The sequence below is a fragment of the Helianthus annuus genome, chromosome 16, assembly GCF_002127325.2.
Source record: "Helianthus annuus cultivar XRQ/B chromosome 16, HanXRQr2.0-SUNRISE, whole genome shotgun sequence".
In the NCBI taxonomy this organism is placed as follows: domain Eukaryota; kingdom Viridiplantae; phylum Streptophyta; class Magnoliopsida; order Asterales; family Asteraceae; genus Helianthus; species Helianthus annuus.
The window spans coordinates 105,729,832-105,748,537 of record NC_035448.2 but is presented as its reverse complement, the minus strand read 5'-3'; the positions used below and the strand labels follow the sequence as shown (position 1 = coordinate 105,748,537).

Sequence of the window (18,706 nt, the reverse complement as noted above, 5' to 3'; positions counted from 1 at the left end):
TTAAAGATCTTACTTTTGTTAATTTATGTAATTTGTTTAGATTTATACTTTGTACAACGTTTGGTAGATTTAAAATCAGAGCTAGTTTGTTTATTTTATTTTTTAAATCAAGATCTATAAGAAATTTTTGTATGTTGTATTTCTCTCTTCAAAGTGTATTGATTTTTTTATGAAGATTAAAGTTAAATTTCTAAATTGTTTGTCCAGCGATTTTGAGTTAATGATTGCTTTTAGTTGGATTTTTGTGTGTGTGTGTGTGGGGGGGGGGGGGATGTGGGTGAGCTGGGTTTTTTTTAGGGTTTATGAATTGGATTTGGTTTGATTTGTGTTCTAGTTTTGTTTAAATTCAGCATCACCATTGATGGTAGATAATTAGTTTGAAAATCCATAATTTTTACGATGTATGTTTCAAATTTCTTTGTTTTTTAGTTGTTTTTTTGAATAAATTCACTCCGATATTACATTTTCATTACCTTTAGAAAGTTCATAATTTAATCGGATATCGGTTTTGTTTTACAAATAGAAATTCGTGTTTTTTACTGGCATAATTTGTTACATATGTTACATTTCTATCAGCTACATTTATGCGAAGAGTATATTGATATTTTTTACGAAGATTAATGTTGACTTTCTAAATTGTTTGTACAGAGTATATTGTTATTTTTACGAAGATTAATGCTAAAATTTCTAAACTGTTTGTCATATATGTTGTAACACGTGTTACACTGCGGGTTACATATGTTGTATATAGGGTGTTACATGTGTTACACCCAGTATATGAGACCAGCTTATTGTTTTTTTTAGATTGGCTGTTAAATGTTAAAACGTACAAACTTCATAATTTATTCGGAATATCTCGTTTATTTTACAAATAAAAAGTCGTGTTTTTTTGTGGGATAATTAGCTACATATGTAGTAACAACATTATGCAAGTTACTTATAGATACCCCAACCCTTTTTTGGACACAAAAGGGGGGGGGGGTGCACATATGTAACACATGTTTGTAACATGTGTTACACTAGAGAGGTAACACATGTATAGCCACGTTACACATGTTACATAGAAGATTAATAAGTTTTAACTATAGAATATTTAATATTGATGTACTTGTTTTGTTCATAGGTGGAAAGATGTTTTGTGTTTAAGATGAAGATGGTTATCAAGAAGCGAAACCCGCGGAAGGATTACAACGCATCATCAGGTTTTCGTGGTGACGATGGTGTTGTTGTGAAGGCAATTTTTAGAAGACCATTTTTGAAGCATTACAACTATTGATATAAAATTTATTTTTATTTTCATTGTTAGTATGCCAATATTTGGATGAATACGGATGTTGTTGTGAAGGCAATTTTTTTTTTTGGATGCAACAACTATATGTAACATGTGTAACCTTGACGTTGTAACACATGTAACACCTATATGTAATATGTGTAAGATTGCTATACATGTGTTACATATATACCCATATTGTAACATATGTTATAAACATGTGTTACATATGTCAGCCCCTTTGGTGTCAATTTAAACTTAGCAAATTACATATGTAACAACATTACATCATCCAAAATGTCATATCAATGAACAAACAAGTAATATATGTAACTATAAGTATATGAGACTAGTGTAACAAATTAAAGGGACAAACGATACACTTCATGTTACATAAGTACCTAGACTTGTTATTAACAATGTTATTAGTAGATAAAAAAACTGCATTAACGTATATTTTTTACATTGAACCCAGCTTCTTGGTTATAAGCCTTACACATGGCAAGAAGTTCTTCCAGTGTGATGTATGATTTAACAATAATAGGATGATATTGCTCGTTGACATTCGGTGTCCACAATTTAGTGCCATTAGAATACTAGTAAATATGGTAACGTGGAGTATGTTCTATATCATCTGTGGACATAGGGACGGATGTTAGTATAAGTTTACGTGTGTTATGAACGTTGTAATACGTTTAGCACCCTAGGGTAACAAAAAAAGATCACACATGACACTTGTCGTGATGTTACACATCTTAATTGTGTGTGCACATGTAACATCTTCTCTACAATGTATGTAACATCCTTAAAAGTTGTGTTCCTACTCTACTTTATATTTTGTAAGTACTTATAGGTAAACATGTTTTAAAGATACAACCTGTAAAATGTGTTACACCAAAATGTTACACAAGTGTTTCCAGTTTTACACATGTTACATCTTCTATAACTCTGCTTTATACATTGCAAGTGTTTCCTGTTTCCAGTTTAAACATGTTTTAAAGATACAACCTGTAACATGTAAGTACTTATAGGTAAACATGTTTTAAAGATACAGTCGTATCACCTTACAAGTTATATGTTTTACTGACAAACGCCATTTCACACATGTTACACACTATAGAGTGAAACAACAGTATTGAACGTTGCTACACATTTCCCATTCTATCGTAGCATGTGTAACCTTTTTGGGGGTATCAATGTTGTAGGTTTATACAGACTTAAATATATACAAATGATCCAAAAATGATCATACATGTGTTACCCTCTAGTGTAACATAAGTTACAAACATGTCTTACATATGTGCAGCCCTGATTTTTGGTAACAAAGGGGTTGAACATATGTAACACATGTTTGTAACATGTGTTACACTGGAGGGTAACTTCTGTACAACGTCAATGGTACCCACCACCTGCCCTTCATCGACTTCTTGTTCCCATTCTTCATCGGTTTCTCCATCTACCTTCTTTCGTTATCGTTCTGTTTCTTTATCGTTCTGCTTTCGCTTATTAGCCAGCCTACCCGTCACGGACCTGGTCATTCTCCTCACTCCTGCAAATACAACCGCCATAGTAAATACATAATAGCACAAGTAATATTTCCGGAGTTATTTGTAAAATAAACGAGATATTCCGAATAAATTATGAAGTTTATATATTTTAACATTTAACAGCCAATCTTAAAAAAAACATTTTAACATTTAAACTTACTATTACATTAAGTAAAAACCTTTTGTAACACGTAACAAACCTAACACGTGTTGCATTGGATGTATCTTCAAGCTGAAGATGAGATAATAAAAAGGAAAATGCACAACACTAAAAAAGTTGTAACACGTGTTACAACGGTTGTTTTAAGAACTTTCAAATAAACAAGTGTTGCAAAGTGGATGTTTTTAAATAACTGTTTAAATCAACGTAATAGAGATGTGTAAGTAGGTAATTTCCTTTTGTAACACGTGTTACATTGGATGTATCTTTACATTGAAGATGGGATTATAACACGTGTTACAACGGTTGTTTTAAGAACTTTCAAATAAACAAGTGTTACACCGTGGATGTTTTAAAAAAAACAGTATTTCATCCATTTGTAATAGAGACGTGCAAGTAGGTAAAAACCTGTTGTAACACATGTTACATATGTGCAGCCCCGATTTTTGGTAACAAAGAGGTTGAACATATGTAACACATGTTTGTAACATGTGTTACACTGGAGGGTAACTTCTGTACAACATCAAAGGTACCCTCCAGTGTAACACACGTTACAAACATGTGTTACATATGTGTAGCTCCTTTTTATGTCCAAGAAAGGGCTGGTTTTAATATAAGTAACACGTGTAACCTTATTACAACATATGTAGCTAATTATGCCAGCAAGACATTTCAACTAACAACCCATTTAAAATAACATTTCAACCCATTTAAAAAGATATAGATTTGTAAACACATAATGTTTTGTTAGGTTTCTTCCCAGTCCCAGTCCTGCCCAAGAAATGAAAAACACAAATATTAGTAGTCAGCAAAAGAGTACTTGCTAAGATGAGGATACAACAATTACCATTCACCATTTCAATATCCACTCATATCAAAACAAAATGTGTAACACAATGTATGCACCATATATTGTCCGAAAGTGTAACATATGGTACAACATACAGGACAAACAGTTTAGAATCTAGCTGGCAGAAATGTAACATACGTAACTAGTTATGCCTGCAAAAATTTGAAACATTTAACACTAATTATAAAAAAAGAACAACTTAACCAACAACATTTTGAAACCTTTACTGTAACAATTATGGATTTTCAAACTAATTATCTACCAATAATTGGGATGCCCAATTTAAACAAAAAACAGAAAACAAAATAAAGCAAATCCAATTTATAAAACCTAACACAAACCCAACCCATAAATTATTGGTCAACAAACTGAAAATATCAAAAAACTAAAAATCATTTTAACATAAAAACAAAAACCTGCAAAATACATGAACATTAACCCATTACTAGAACACTTTGAGCACACAAAAAGTTATTGACAACCTTTTTAACAAAAAAATCAAGTGTGTTCTTGCAATTAGTAGAACACTAACCGGATCTAGACCCGTCTGATGAACACGATGAAGATCTTCAAAAATGATTCTCTCACACACACTTGTGTGTGTGTGTTCTTGGCGTTCTAACAACTTTCTCTCTCTAAAACCCATGAACCAAATGATTTCCGACCTGCTTCTCTCTCACACACTTGTGTGTGTTCTTGGTCTTAGTGTTCTAATAACTTTCTCTCTCTAGAAACACATGCAACCGAATGATTCAGGCCTGCTTCTTTCTCACACACTTGTGTGTGTGTTCTTGGTGTTCTTCATGAACACGAAGGGGTTTTAACAATAACGATTCTCTCACACACACTTGTGTGTGTTCTTGGTGATTGAAACATGAAGAAAGAGAGAGGATGAGAGAAGGGATGATGATGATGGTGAATGCACAGAAGTTTTTTTGAATTCTCAAAGAAAAGAAGAAAGAAGAAAGAGAAACAATGATGATGGTGATGGTGACAATAATAAAGAAGAGAGAGAATGAAGGTCTGAGAGAGAAAGAGAGAAATGGGAATCTTGGTTATAGGTAATTGTGCTTCTCTCTCCTTTTCATATCATGAATGTCTAATCAATATGAATATAATATATAAATGTCATAATATCATAGGTAATTTTACCCATATGCCCTTGAAGTACCTTTTTGACTTTACCACTCTATTTAATTTAATTCAAAAATGCTTCAAATTTTATGAGCCATTGGATGATCATGATCAATGGTCTAGATTGGGTTTCCTAGGTTTTCTTAGTAGAAATAAGTTTTCTGTAGATCCATTCCCTATATATATATATATATATATATATATATATATATATATATATATATATATATATATAAGGTAGGGATAGTGTACATTAATCCAGAAATGTAAGAAATGTATTATAACACTATATAACACCATATAAACAACGTATAACACTATGTAACACCATATAACACTATGTAACATTATATAACAAATATAACACTATACATATATCATAGACATGCTATCAGACAAAATATAGTGTTATATTTGTTATATAATGTTATATAGTGTTACATAGTGTTATATGGTGTTGTATGGTGTTACATAGTGTTATACGGTGTTTATATGGTGTTATATAGTGTTATATATAGTGTTATAATACACTTCTCACACTTCTGGATTAATGTACAGGATCCTCTACCTATATATATATATATATATATATATATATAGAGAGAGAGAGAGAGAGAGTAGGAGTTCTGCGGAAAGTGTGTTTTTCCTAGAAAGTCTAGGAAGCGATCTGGGCCATCCGATTGGTGTTTTTAATGGCTTAGATCTAATGGATGGCATTTTCGTAATATTTGAGTTATATAATTAGAGACTTTTAATATAGTGAGGGTATTTTGGTAATTGGAAGTGTTTTAAATTAGTCAAGAAACTGCCATATTAATAACCAATCCCTAAAATCATGGGATTTCCCTCTTTTCTCTCTCTCTCTCTCTCCCTAAACGCAACCAAAGAAGAACCAACCATTTTTCCTGCAAATATTCTTCTCCGATTGGTCATATATCGGTTGTTTTTCATACTTGTTTCAATTTTTTTATCTATCATTGAATCGGGTTCTTATTTTTAGTTAATGGACCTCAATGTTTGACATGTTAGAGTGGGCTCTAGGTTTATGTGTTTTACCATTTTAATGTTGATTGATGACAGTGTGTTGAAGACGAAGACACTGGGTTGTGTTGAAGACGAAGACAATGACAGTGTGTCCAGCAATCTGCTTGCTGTTAAAACACAATGTCAAGAAATATGCTTGCTGTTAAAACACAGTGTCAAGAATCCTCCAGCAATCTGCTTGCTGTTAAAACACAGTGTCAAGAAACCTCCAGCAATCTGCTTGCTGTTAAAACACAGCGTAAAGAAATCTGCTTGCTGTTAAAACACAGTGTCAAGGAAATCTGCTTGCTGTTAAAACACAATGTCAAGAAATCTGCTTGCTGTTAAAACACAGTGTCAAGAATCCTCCAGCAATCTGCTTGCTGTTAAAACACAGCGTCAAGAAATCTGCTTACTGTTAAAACACAGTGTCAAGGAAATCTGCTTGCTGTTAAAACACAATGTCAAGAAATCTGCTTGCTGTTAAAACACAGTGTCAATAATCCTCCAGCAATCTGCTTGCTGTTAAAACACAGCGTCAAGAAATCTGCTTGCAGTTAAAACACAGCGTCAAGAAATCTGCTTTCTGTTAAAACACATTGTCAAGAAACACAACGTCTTGTATCATTTAAATTGAAACTGCCAATTTGATTTAAATGGAATATTTAGTTTCCATAGTTAGTTATCCTAATAAAATAATCCATAATTAAAATAATATTCAAATTACACAATTGCCCTTTTAGTTAAAATCCTTCAATGCCACATGTCGCGTTCTTATTGCTTCCTAGACTTTCTAGGAAAAACACACTTTCCGCAGGAACCCTACTCTATATATATATATAGGTAAAGTGTACTGTACAAATGCCCTTATCATACATTACGTACGCTACAATCTCAGCCGTCAGATCATCTTCCCGCATTTTAAAATCGCATGTTGTTTTTTTATAACAATTTCGCATGTGATAATTTTTGATGAATTCGCATGTTTTTTTTGTACCAATTTCGCATGTGATAATTTTTTATAAAATAGCATGTTGTTTTTTTGTACCAATTTCGCATGTGATAATTTTGATGAAATAGCATGTTGTTTTTTTGTAACAATTTCGCATGTGTTAATTTTGATGAAATCGCATGTTAAAAACCAACATACAAAATTGTTACAAAAAACAACATGCGAATTGAATGCGAAAAGATGATCAAACGACTGAGATTGTAGCGTACGTAATGTACGATAAGGGCATTTGTATGTTAACCTAACTATATATATATATATATAGTGATGTATCTTGTTCATTACAAAAATAACTTCACTTTTAGGTTTGAGTTGATGTTGTAATGGGTTTTGATATACCTGTGTATTATAGTGTATCTAACTCATAATTAATTGCAATTAACATATATTTCAAGTATAATATATTATTGTATGTGTATTTGTATATATAGAGAGAGTAAAGATAATGTAAGAACTATAAGATTTATTTATAACAGATGGAAGTATTGTCAACCAGTAAATAATTTTTTTCATTTTCTTAATTAATTGGCTAGTATCGTAAAAATTCTAATTTTAACATTATTTTACTAATTTCTTGAAAAATAACATTAAAACAGGGGATGGTTAGTCATGAATCATGTGGTAGTGTTGATAGCCGAAAGACAAGGGATACATGCACTAATTTGCGTTTGTCAATTGCTGAGTGTTATGTGTCTTATATCCAAGTCTTGATGCAAAACTACTATCGAGCCGGGGGTCTCATTGGAAACATCCTCTCTATTCCTACGGGGTAGAGGTAAGGCTGTCTACATCTCACACTCCTCAGATCCTATTTTAACTTTACTATTGATGAGATATACTAAGTATGATGATGATGATATCGTAAAAATACTGGTCGTAGCTAGTGAACTATATATCGTATATTTTTACCACTCTTATAATTAAGAAAATAAAATAAAAATAAATTATTGGTTGATAGTAGTTGTTTTGGCTTTATCATAAGAACAATTTGTGATCGATTTTCTTCTTATGTATATAATATAAAATATAGATAGATACATATGATATGGAAGCGTGTGAGAGAGATGAATAGATGTACCAACATGCATAGAAAATATGGTAATCTAGTTTTAGTTAGTCTAGACGTTGCATCAGTTTCTGGTACACTATTCTTCCTTCTTAACAGACCCTCCCTTTCTATCTATCTATATATCCCACTCACCTTCCAATACCTCCCCTGATCTCCATCCCTCTCTCCATCCCTAACTAACCACTCTTCCATCTTCTCAATCACCGATGTGCACCCGCGGTCACTGGCGCCCATCTGAGGACCAAAAGCTCCGCCAACTCGTCCACCAGTACGGTCCTCACAACTGGAACGCCATAGCTGAGAAGCTACAAGGCAGATCAGGTCCACTTTCATATCCTATAATCTTATCTACTTAGTTTTGGAACAAATATGCATCTTATTTGCTTCGTATCCGTACGTAATTTTGGAAACCTAATTTTAGATTCGTATCCGTCTCTAAATCGATGAAACACATACGTAACTCAATTCTGTTCATCCGTCTGGATCGCCATATATATACTGATTAATTAGGTCTTGTTTCACTTGTCAAGTTAGTTACGCATCCTTATCGTTTTTCGCCATTCGTTTTCAGCTTGTAACTGTATCTAATCAGCCATAGATTAAAATTAAGCTTCGATGCAGATCGATCAGATCTCCTTATCTTACTTAAGTTGCAGATCGATTCATCATTAATCTGTAATCTTCGGAACCTGCAACTTTGCTAAATGATTTTGCTGAAAACATCTAAGAGCTTCATAACAGTTTCATAAACGTGAGAACGACATCATTTTGATTTTTCGTTTTGCGATTTTGCGTAGCTTCTGTTACATGATTTTTGCTAACAACTTGTTCATAGCAGCTAGCTTGATAAACATAAGAACGACGTCGTTTTTTACATTCGTTTTATTAGGTTTGACGTTATTGTATTAATTAATTAAAATAAAATGTTAACTTCATGCAGGAAAAAGTTGCAGATTAAGATGGTTCAACCAACTGGATCCAAAGATCAACAGAAGTCCGTTCACAGAAGAGGAAGAGGAACGGCTGTTAGCATATCATCGCGAGTTCGGGAACCGATGGGCTAACATTGCAAAGTTGTTCCCTGGTAGAACCGATAACGCGGTTAAGAACCATTGGCATGTGATCATGGCTCGTAGAGTACGTGAAAGGTCCAGCCGGTTGCACCACCAGAGAACCAAAGCTGCTATTGATCAAGCATTTTCAGAAAGATATCATCAGTACACTAATTTGCCTTATGACGTCTCAAGAAATCTAGTGTCTCACCTACAATACTCAAAGAATTTGGTTCAACAATTCAAGGTTGATCATGAAGGTATAGCATGGGATATATAAACTACATGATAATTTTTTTAATATACATAATTTAAAACAAAGTATGTAACAATTCAAGGTCGAACCAGTCGTCTTACCAGAATTCTACTGATCAGACAGCGGATTTTATAAACTACATGATAATTTTTTTAATATATATAATTTAAAACAAAGTATGAAACTATTTGGTATGAATTTGAAATATTAACAAAATATATAAGGAGCTAAATAAACAAAATATGAAGTCTAGAGTAGTGGTATAAATTTTTATTTTTAATTTTTGAATGAAATATGATACAACCAAGGGTTTGGTTCATCTGTTCAATTGGTTCGACCAGTTCAACTGGTAAGGCTGTCTACATCTTACTTTTCTCAGACTCTACCTTAGCTGTGTTATTAGTAGAATTTCCTTGTCTGACTGGTCTCATTCAGTCCTACAAGTATTGATTTTTATTAAAAACATTCAAACGGTATAAAGAGAATAAAAGTTTGTCAACTTAGTCTTCTAACATGTACTTTGAGTTGAAAGTAATTCAAAACGCATTCAATATATAGAGATATTTATTGTTGTTTCTTCCAATGTTTTAAAATCCGGTTTTTTATACTGTATGACACGTAAACTCATATCAACATTATAAGGGACCGGTCCGCTCTCACTGAGAAAGTGGGTCATACAAGGGACTGGCCCACTCTTAAAAAGTGGGCCACATAAAGGACCAACCCACTTTTACTTTATATACGAGTACTACTTTTTACACTTTTTAACACAAAATGATCAGTAATTGTTGATGTTAACTTGAGATTATTCTTCATTGGATTAATATTTGGTTGTTATTTCATTGGAATTCAGATAAAAGAGATCGATCTTTGGAGTTCTACAACTTTCTCCCTGTAAATACAGACTCCAACAGGAGTGAAGTAATCGACCATAAAAACAAAGATGAGGTTGAGGTGGAGCAAGAAGCAACCAAACAGCAAGGGAGTGACATGACCATACCATTCATAGATTTCTTTTCGACCGGTTAAGGTGCATCGAGAAGCCAAAAACATTTAGGATGATTATTTGTGAACTCATAGTTTGATCATGTAACACAAATGAACCTATGATCAATCTCAAGATATACAAACTTTATATACACATTAAGTTGTCTATACATTAACATTTGTTTTACGAAGAACCATGTTCATGAGAACAATGTGTGCATTGATGAAAGATTATTATTTGTTGCGCTATGGATTTACAAATCCTTCATGCATGCTTAGATCATATGATCTTTTAATTGTTTATAAAGAATAGGAGAATTTATAATGAGGAGCGGATTCAAGAGTTGGTTCATTTCTATATGGAACAACTAGATAGGGATTAAGGGGAAACATGGCGGAAATGATCCAAATTTTAAATGGACATAACTTTGATTACGATTGGAGTTGTGGGCCCACGAGTAGCGCACATAAAGGTCTCGATGGACCAGATCTCATGTAACACCTCAAAAATTCATGTCCAATATTATATCGACACGTGTCATGAGCATTAAACGTGTAAAGAATTTCTTTAGAGGGACTAAAGTAGACAAACAAAGAAAGTATGTGAATAAAAGGATTAAAAATGTCAACATCGAATAAATATACCTTTCAACGACCCTACACGATGTTTATACCCTTAAACGAATGAATTATGAAGCGTATGAAGCCGTTTGTGAAAGAAAGTGAGAGTTTACAAATCGCAAGGGTTAAAAGTGTCAACATGTTTAAGTTATACCTCTGAGTAATCTTTTAGCGAACCCGAAGCTTTGTAACGATTAATTATGCTCACTAGAATAAGTGATAAAAATTTCACAAGGTTTCGTTTCCGTATGAGAAAGTTATGCTAACATTCGTATATGAGGGGTTAAAAGCGTCAACGTTGAAATTTAAGGCCTTTCGGGTGATCATAAAAATAACCAAGGACTTAACAAAGTTTGGTTATGTCTTGGAGCCCTTAAAAATTAATTTGGAGGGTTAAAAGTACAAGAAATAAAGTTAAAACCACTAAATAAAGGACCAGGGACTAAATGTGCAAATCTTGAAACTTGTTTAACCTGATCCGGGGCTCCATACCGGCCGCGTAGACCATGTGTGGGTCTTACGCGGGCCGCCCAAACCTGCCAGCGACAGAAAATGTCTGGCAGCTGCCAGTTCAACCTGTTAACCGACTTAAATGGCTTGTTTTACATACCAGGGGCTGCCCAATGGTTTTTCATGCAATAGGGGCACTTGTAATGATCTAGAATCATGCATAGACTTATTTGGAATGATCCTATGCAATTTAAATCCCTATATAAGAACTTCAAAGTTGCAACATTGGGCACTTGCACTTAAAAACTTTCATAACTTCTTTCCTGGAGATTGTTGGAGCTCAAGGTCACTTTCTAGAGATCATTAGTCGTGCATAGGACTTCAGTAAGTGTCCTTAACCTTTCTTAATTCAGTTTTACTTAGTTTAATAGCCTAAAGTCAAACCGTCGTAAACTAAGGTTTGACTTTGTGATTAATCATAATTTGTCCAGTCAAATCTCGAATTGAAAGTACCTATGAGTTGGTAATTATGTGGGTAATAAACCCTTAAAAGGGCACCCTCTGATTTCCACTCTAACTAGGTCAATTGTCGGGTCAAACTTAATCACAAAAAGTCAACAGAAAGCTAATTTTCAAATAAACACATAATTAACAATGTAGAAGCCATGCAAACCTATTTTATCACTCATATAACTTGGTAATTAATGTAAGAACATGCCTAAACATGTTCAACCCGACAATTTTCAGTTTAAGCTCGGTTCAGAGCCGAAAGTCGCAAAAGTAGACTTTTGCTTTGACTTTCAGTTCTGACCCATTAGAGCATAGTTTAGAAATGCCTTAGAGCTTTATTAGGACCAGGTTACATGTTAGTATAACCCTCTGTGATTATGCAACTTGGTTCATTAGTTATCCGATTCATATGCATGTTTCTGTTATATGCCTAAATGTTGACTATTATGCCCTTTTGACCTTAAAATGATATTTTTGAAAATGTAAAAGAATAGAAACCTTTATTACTGATTTATAGACTTGTCCTAAAAATTTGACATCAGTTTGAGGTCTAGATTAAGAGTTATCCTCAATAGCGTAAATGGAAAGCTTTTTATTAATTAAACGGCGCAATTAGCATATAGCCTATCTAAACCAAATTTTTGATACCAAACTTTTTACCCACTGATTTAAAATAATATTTTTGGATTTTTGAAGATTTTTATTTATTTTTAGGCTGAGCATAACATAGAGTTATACCTTTGGTTCGGTAATTGTCGGTTTTGCCCTTTTGGCCTATAAAATGAGTTTTACAAATCATTTTGATACCAAACCTTTTTCTACTGATACTACATGATAAATAAAATATTTTAAGCCTTCTGGAATGATAAAAATATCAGCTTTTCTCATAAAACCAGGAAATCGCTTAAAACCGCCTTTTTACGCGTTTTAAACGCATAGTATGTATTAAAACTATTTTAAATATATATGACTTGATACCTACTGATATTTTTAGTAAATATTTATATTTTAACAGTAAGCAAAAGTTTTAAACTCATATTTTCAGTTTTGACCTTTTAAGCCTATGTGAAATTACCAAAATGCCCCTACAGTGCATAGTCTAGTTATAAAAGATAAATTTCACATATATGCAATACCCTACTGTTATGACTTATAAAAGTAAATATTTTTACTGATTATATCAGACCTGTAACTCAGATTAATATCTAATCTCTTTTATAACCTTTAAAAAGACCAAAATACCCCTACGGGGCGTAATTTGAGTTTAAATTCATTTTGGGCATAATAGAAGATATCTTACTGATGTCACAACATATCTAAGGCATATTGACTTAGCAAACCTGTATATGACTCTTATGGTTACCCGTTACGCATATTTCGCGTTCGGTTCGGTTTATGTAACTAGTTTGCATAAATTGACCGCAACGGGTCAAACCTTATCATTTTTGTCTCAAAATCCAGAATGTGTTTAGTTTACCCATATTATACAAGTCTTCAAACTTGTCGGGTCTAAATCACATTCTATTCCGGTCTCCGCTTAATCGTGCGTTTTGAACCGTATCTTCCTTTAAAACTAACCGGTCTAAGTTTTGGCTTAATTAAAGACCCGTTAGGAATCTAATAGGTTATTAAAAACCTTCGTTCCAGATTAGGAGACCCGGTAAAAGCTACTTGCACTCGCTGTTTGTGATTTATACTTGCTCAGGTAAATACTTTTAACTTATTTTCCCTTATACGGGCTTGGGGTACGGTATATAAAATACCGCTTGGTCGGGTATTGAATTTTTAATCGTATGAAGGTTAATTTATTGAAATGACCCGTTTAAATTGTTTTTTTTTTTGCTTAAAGCCTTTGGGGGGTTAATGACCATGTCCCGGATATCCTTGGCATCATTCATAGAAATGGTCACGACCTTAGCACGGGGTGTAGGCATACACTCGCCGGTGCATTTATAAATAAAAAGATATAACCGCCGGTTTCGAGAATAACTCGCCGCGGGACTATATCATGTGGTGTGTCTATTAATCTTAACCCGGTATTCAACCGGGGCTACTGAACGTATAACGAACATGTAATTCTTTTACAAGTTTATATATAAATAATTATCCCAAGTTATAAAAATTTTTGTGCCATGTGCATTCAAATCAGTTTTCTTAAACATTTTCAAAATGAGTCAGTTAATTGTATTTACCAGTGTAAACTGACGTATTTTCCCAAAAGGCTAAGTGTAGGTACTAATCGGAATAGGCTGGCCTCTCCTAGCATCAATAAAGAGTCTTGCAAGCTTAGATGCCTTTAAATCTGTTGAACAATGTTTCCTTTTTATTTGATCCGCCTGTGGATCTTTTTCAGCCATTTTGTAATACTTGATATTACATTTTTATTTGTTTGAAATATATCTATCTTTTGCTTCCGTTGTGCATTTAAAATTGTATTGTTTGATTATGATAATATCAACTACGTCACGATACTCCCCACCGGGCCCACCAGTAATACGTGGAAATATCAGGGTGTGACAGGTTGGTATCAGAGCCAACATTGAGTGAATTAAACACTAGCCTTTTGTGTTTAATCTCAATGACACGGTTGCACATTCCTCCATTTTCGAGTCTAGACAAAGAACTTAGGACAAATCCTAATTTATTTTATTTTCGCTCTTTATATATTTCCTTGTTGTTATCTTTGCTTATGTTGACAGGGTTAATAATGCCGAGATTTAGAAGGGGAAGAGGAAAGGCTCTAGTCACTGGCCACGATCATAAGGCCGGGCCATCACACAGACGAACCCATCAATCACAATGAGTACGAGTCCCCAGGAGCATTGGAGGACGTATATAGAGCCAGCAAGGCGATCCGTCTCGCTAAGTTCGTCACCATCCTATCACCATTCTTTCGGGCCTCAATATGAAATGAGCCCCACAACCCACAGCCATCTTTCATCCCTCTCCAGAGATCCAACTCCCACCATTCCTTCAACGACCCGACACCTGTCTTCCAAAGCCGGTTCAACCCGGCAAACTACATTGAAGAACCAGTGGGTTTTAACCCAGTAGGACCTGAAGACCACTTTTCTGGCGACCATGCGATGGACATGGACGAAGACATGGATCCCGCCGAGCCTCCAACCGGGACCCCTAACCACCCCATCGAGATCTCTGATGGGTCATCTTTCCATGGATCACCTTACCGTGGTCCAGACAGTTACCAGGCGAGATTTGCCTAGTATGCTTGGGTGTTTACTCCTTCTTACGACTCCTCGCCTCATCAGCAGCAGCAGCAGCAGGATCCCCCCGAGGATTCTCGTTTTGTCGCGGTCACTCCACCGCCACCACCACCAGTTCAGCAGCCGCCTCTGGAGCCACCGAGGCGAAGAAGATCAAACGCACGGATGTCCGTGCGAGGAGGAGTGCGTATCAGCACCCCTCAACCTTCAAGTGGCAGCCACTACCCGCCACTCCATGAAGACCCGCAGATGGGTGGGCCTTCAAACCCCGTCTCGTAAGCAGACTCTGCGCCTGTCGCGCCACCACCGTTGGGTTTTGGTAACCCAATTCCTGCATACGCCGGCTCAGCGGCGTATAATCCCTTTGAGCAGCCGGTCCACACCAACTACAATTATGCTGAGGTTGACCCATACCAGGCAGCATGGGATTACAATGCTCTCCACCCTGAGGGGCCTTATGGAGCTCCCTAGGGAGTTGGATACCCAGCTTATGGGTACCAACAACCGCCACCTCCTCAACCTCCACATCAGCAGCCGCCGCAGCCACAATTGATACCACCAGAGCAACAACAGGAAGTTCTCGAAAGGTTGAGCCAGGTTGAGCGGGAAGTTAAAGTAGAGCGCAGGAACAATCGCGGATTCTTCAAAGGTTTGGCAAGCCTAATCAAGGGGAAGACCAAGGGAAGGGATTTTTGAAGATCCTTGTTTATTTATTTATGTTGTAATCAAGTCCCTGCGTGGACATTTGTTTCTGTATCCAATCCCTGCGAGGACTTGTTTTCCTGTTTAGCCCCTGCGTGGGCATGTCTTTTCTGTTTAAGCCCCTGCGTGGGCATGTCTTTCTGTTAAGTCCCGTTTAGGGCATTATTGTACTCTTTTTATTTAAATTATGGGATGTGTTAAATTTTAATTATCATTGCATGCATGAATATAATATGTAAAATAAAAATAAAATACCATTCCTTTTAAAAATAAATCTGCCATTATATATTAAATAAATCTTAAAGGCAAAACCTAGTCTATGTGTCATGATAAGACAGGGCCATGATGGTAGTTCCCTATTAAGATGCAGATTCTTGTTAACATCTGAAAACATGTTAACACTCCTGGCAAAATGTGATTCGATAAAATCGCATAAGTCATTCTTATATTGGATTCTTCCAAGTTCTTTCAATATTATATTAAACATCCAATAGGGATGTAATGCCTACGGGCTATACTCATTGTCATATAAGACGAAAGACAGTTGTGGTCTTCGACCCCCTGTTAAGAAGAGGTAATGAACTATGATTAAAACCTCAATACCTTGATCCTATAAGATCATGAATAAAAATTTAAAACTGTCCATGTGACTTGGCCTTTTTGCCATTAATATATTTTAATTATAATTAAGGATTATTATAATGAAAAATCCTGAATATATATATGCTTAACAAATTAATCAAAATGGTTTCTTAAATACCATGATTAATAAATCATCTAGAATGATAGAACTGTTATAGACCTCTGAATAAACTAAAATCATTATTTTATGTAGCAATCAAGTTACATGCCTGGGTCAGACGAAGTTAACAGCCACCCAGAGATAATCATGACACTTCCAGAGTCAACATAGCAGGAGCGGAATTACAAGCATTGATAGATAATGCTATTATGCGAGCTCTGGATAGACAGTTGAAAGAATCCAGTGGTACCCAGGTCAGGACTCAGTCAGTACCACACTCTAAACCACCCTCTAGAACTCATACCGCTCACAAGAGTGATTCTTATCACTCAACAAACCAGAGGAGTGTTCCATCTAAGAGAATTGTGTTAAATCAAGAACCACGTGCTAAGGGTTGCACCTATAAATATTTTGTCTCCGGTAAACCCAGGGATTTCATTGGGGAGAAAGGAGTTGTCGACTGTATGACATGGTTGGATGAAATAGACACCGTAGTGGATATCAGTGGTTGCGCTGATAAGGATGTTGTAAAGTTTGTATCTCAGTCATTCAAAGGTGAGGCACTAGCTTGGTGGAGGTCTTTGATCCAAGCTACCAGGAAGATCCCATTGTACAATCTGACATGGGATCAGTTTGTTGCTCTCATTAAGGAAAACTACTGCCCTCAGCATGAGGTTGAAAAGATTGAAGCTGATTTCTTGTCGTTGATTATGAAGAACCTGGATTGTCAAGCCTACCTTACAAGCTTCAATACAATGTCAAGATTGGTTCCTTATCTTGTGACACCGGAACCCAAGCGGATAGCTCGTTTCATTGGGGGTTTAGCCCCAGAGATCAAGGCGAGTGTGAAGGCCTCTAGACCAGCTACTTTTTGGTCTACAGCTGATATATCATTGTCTCTTACTCTGGACACGGTCAGGCAGAGATCGCTAAGAAACACCGATGCTGAAAAGAGGAAGCGTGAGGATGACAACTCACGACGTTCAGATAAGAAACACAAAGGAGATTCCGACCACAAAAAGAGTTCTAGATCTAAGAAAGATGGTCAACAGACGGGTGATAAGCCCAAGTGTAAAATTTGTAAGAAGCACCATTTCGGGAAGTGCAGATACGAGTCGAAATCCCAATCACAGCCAAGGGCTTGTGGGATTTGTAAGTCAAGTGAGCACAAGACCTTAGACTGAAAGAAAATAACGGACGCGACGTGCTACAACTGCAATGAAAAAGGGCACATCAAGTCCAACTACCCTAAATATGCCAAAAAGCCTGAGGAAGCCAAGAAGACCAATGCAAGGGTCTTTCGAATGGATGCACGAGAAGCTGTTCAGGACGATAATGTGATCACATGTACCTTCCTTATAAATGATATTTACGCAAGGGTGTTGTTTGATTCAGGTGCTGATAAATCATTCGTAGATAATAAGTTTTGTAAGTTGCTGAATTTACCTGTTAAAACCCTAAGCGTGAAATATGAGGTAGAATTAGCCGATGGCACCATAGAAACCGCATCAACCGTGTTAGATGGATGTTTCATATCCATTAGGAACCACTCTTTTCCATTGTCCTTGCTTCCCTTAAAGTTAGCCGGTTTTGACATAGTTATAGGCATGGATTGGTTATCTCATAACCAAGCCCAGATCGTTTGCAATAAGAAGCAAGTGGTGATCAAGACTCCGTCTGGTGAGCCACTTATAATTCAGGGAGATACCCAGTATGGGCTGCCTAAGCAAGTGTCTATGCTCAAGGCATCTAGGTGTATGAAGAAGGGTTGTGTCATCTACATGGCACAAGTGACTATTGATGAGCCGAAGCCTAAGATTAAAGACATCCCCGTCATTTCTGAATATCCAGAAGTTTTCCCTGAAGAACTACCTGGTTTACCACCAGATAGGCAAGTAGAATTCAGAATTGACATCATCCCTGGAGCAGTGCCTGTTGTAAGAGCGCCTTATAGGTTGGCACCAACAGAAATGAAAGAGTTTAGAACCCAACTAGATGATCTATTAGCCAAACGTTTTATTAGACCTAGTTCGTCTCCTTGGGGAGCGCCAATCCGGTTTGTAAAGAAGAAGGATGGATCGATGCGTCTATGCATCG

At 35.7% G+C, this 18,706-nt stretch overlaps 1 protein-coding gene and 1 long non-coding RNA gene across 2 annotated transcripts; one reads left to right on the top strand and one right to left on the bottom strand.

Moving 5' to 3' along the window:
• Nucleotides 1–2,261: 2,261 nt before the first annotated feature.
• Nucleotides 2,262–4,482, bottom strand: LOC110922310. Its single transcript, XR_002583051.1, has 2 exons — nt 4,360–4,482; nt 2,262–2,819 (listed from the first exon to the last, which is right to left on the bottom strand). It is a non-coding gene; the product is annotated as an uncharacterized LOC110922310 (long non-coding RNA).
• A 3,640-nt stretch (nt 4,483–8,122) lies between these two features.
• LOC110925787 (transcription factor MYB52) lies at nt 8,123–10,609 on the top strand. The gene is made up of 3 exons (XM_022169624.2): nt 8,123–8,386; nt 9,006–9,377; nt 10,227–10,609. The coding sequence occupies exons 1-3, from the start codon at nt 8,272–8,274 to the stop codon at nt 10,400–10,402; spliced, it is 663 nt and encodes a 220-aa protein (XP_022025316.1). The 5' UTR covers nt 8,123–8,271; the 3' UTR covers nt 10,403–10,609.
• The last annotated feature ends 8,097 nt before the right edge of the window (nt 10,610–18,706 follow it).

Excerpts from the sequence above, each read along its gene's own strand:
- LOC110925787 (XM_022169624.2), top strand. The coding sequence starts at position 8,272 with ATGTGCACCCGCGGTCACTGGCGCCCATCTGAGGACCAAAAGCTCCGC. Across the intron at positions 8,387-9,005 it reads GAAGCTACAAGGCAGATCAG|GAAAAAGTTGCAGATTAAGA; the intron begins GTCCACTTTCAT and ends AACTTCATGCAG. Across the intron at positions 9,378-10,226 it reads ATTCAAGGTTGATCATGAAG|ATAAAAGAGATCGATCTTTG; the intron begins GTATAGCATGGG and ends ATTGGAATTCAG.